At 46.5% G+C, this 1,808-nt stretch overlaps 1 protein-coding gene across 1 annotated transcript in view; it reads right to left on the bottom strand.

Annotated features, from left to right (window-relative positions):
* LOC102864728 (mucin-3A-like) overlaps window positions 1-1,503 on the bottom strand; it is a gene marked incomplete at its 5' end in the record, with an annotated part of 7,784 nt that extends 6,281 nt beyond the window's left edge. Inside the window, 3 exons of the mRNA XM_006903423.1 lie at window positions 8-163; window positions 271-492; window positions 1,310-1,503. Coding sequence (XP_006903485.1) covers window positions 8-163; window positions 271-492; window positions 1,310-1,503 — 572 coding nt within the window. The remainder of the gene's footprint in view (window positions 1-7; window positions 164-270; window positions 493-1,309) is intronic.
* Between the last annotated feature and the right edge of the window lie 305 nt (window positions 1,504-1,808).

The following is a 1,808-nucleotide window of genomic DNA, read 5'->3' as shown; positions in this document are numbered from 1 at the left end:
AACTCGCACAGGGAGCCATAGAAGGTGCTGGGGCAAATGCACTTGACACCATCCCACTTGCCACCATTTAGGCACTTGTTCTCAAGCTCACAGTGGTCACCAGAGAAACCCGATAGGCAGACACATCGACCATCTTCCAGTTTCCCCCCATTGATACAAATAACTGTAAAAGACAGGAAAAAAAATCCAGGTTCAGGGAGGGACAGGGTTGACATTTGTGGCAAAGAGACTTAACAAGGGGGAAAGGAGCCAGACGAAAAGAGGACAAACCTGGTGTGGTGGTGACTGTTGACTGTGTCGTCATCTGAGTAGTGGTGAAAGTTGTTGTAGGAGAAGAACGACTGGTAGGAGTCTGACTGGTGACCACTGATGTCTCAGGAGTCTTCACAGTAGATGAGGTGCTATGTGTAGATTGGCTTGAAGTCATGGTGTCACTTGGAGGACTACTACTTGAATTTGTACTGAGCAGGGAGGGATGTAGTGAAACCAGAACTATGTGGGGTGGTTACAGAGTTGGTGCTGGTCAAAACCCCACTACTGGTAGAAGAAGAAGAGGTAACGATATGAGAAGTAGATAAAAATGTTGATGAAGACATGGTTGCAGTAGAAGTCACATCAGTATCGGGATTAAAATCAATACATGGATCAGTGGTAGATGAAGAAATTATAGTAACTGGTACAGTTTCTGGGCATGGCGTTGTGGAATAAATTGTAATGAAAGTAGTAGTTTCCGTAGAAGTACTTATAGCAGATGATGTTACAGTAGTACTTACAGTTACTAAGGAAGAAATATTGGGAACAGTAGGTGCACCAGAACTTCTACCTTCGGTACTTGACTGTTTGGGACTGGTGAAAACACTACTAGAAGAAATGGAAGTAGTAGTGGCAGAAGTACTGATAACACTTGCAGTTGAGGTAATGTCCATTGTGCTAACTTTAATAGAATTAGCAGTTGAAGGAGAGGTGACACTGGTAAGTGTTTCAGATGTCAGTATTGTAGTAAGTGAGGTTGTGGGAATAGTGGTTGATGTCACAAGAGTAGTACGGGAGGTAATAGGAAAGGGTGACTTTGTCACTGTAGATGTGCGCACTGTGGAATCCGTGTCCACTGTATTGAAGACCGTCGTGCTTGTACGAATAGGATTGATGGTCGTTTTCGTGGCTTTGCTTATTTCACTGGTCCTGGTAGTGCCTGTTTCGGAGGTTAATAGAGTGGAAGCCATGTGTGTGGTGGAAGAAGTGGTGGATGGTGTTGGAGTGGTAGTGGTTGGAGGCATACTTATACTGGAAGTACTGACCTGAACGTTACTGGTAGGAGCAGAGGTTGTGGTGCCAGTTGTAGGTGGAGTGAGTGTTTCAGAGGTGAGCACAGTTGTAGTGAGAGAGGGAGTCAACATGGTCGATGTGTTTTCTGTGCTGACTGTTTCTGAAGTTGTGCTGAGTGAAGAGGATGTGATAGCAGGCATGGAGGCTGTTGAGCTGCTGCTGGTCGTGGCAGTGGTTCTTGTAGAGGAAGGGACGGTGCGTGTAGGAGTGGGTGTTGAAGTCCCTTGGTGTGTGGACGTATGTCTTGTAGTGGCATATGGCGTGGCATTCGTGGTGGTAGGAGTGATTGTAGAAGTTGGTCTGGAGGTTGCAATAGATGTCACCAAATTCGTGGTGCTGGCATCTGTGGTTGCTGAAGTGGAGCTTGGTGATGACGCAGTTTGTGATGTTGTGACTGTGGCAGTAGACGTAGAGGAAGAGGTGGCTGCAGTGGTGGTCTGCATTGTGGTTGTGGTTGTTGCGGGTGTGGAGGTGATCTCTGT

Source organism: Elephantulus edwardii, unplaced genomic scaffold, assembly GCF_000299155.1.
Source record: "Elephantulus edwardii isolate Elephantulus edwardi_28Jun2011 unplaced genomic scaffold, EleEdw1.0 scaffold00778, whole genome shotgun sequence".
NCBI classification, from domain to species: Eukaryota; Metazoa; Chordata; class Mammalia; order Macroscelidea; family Macroscelididae; genus Elephantulus; species Elephantulus edwardii.
Note: the sequence above shows the minus strand (reverse complement) of the source record. Positions and strands in the feature narration are given on the sequence as shown.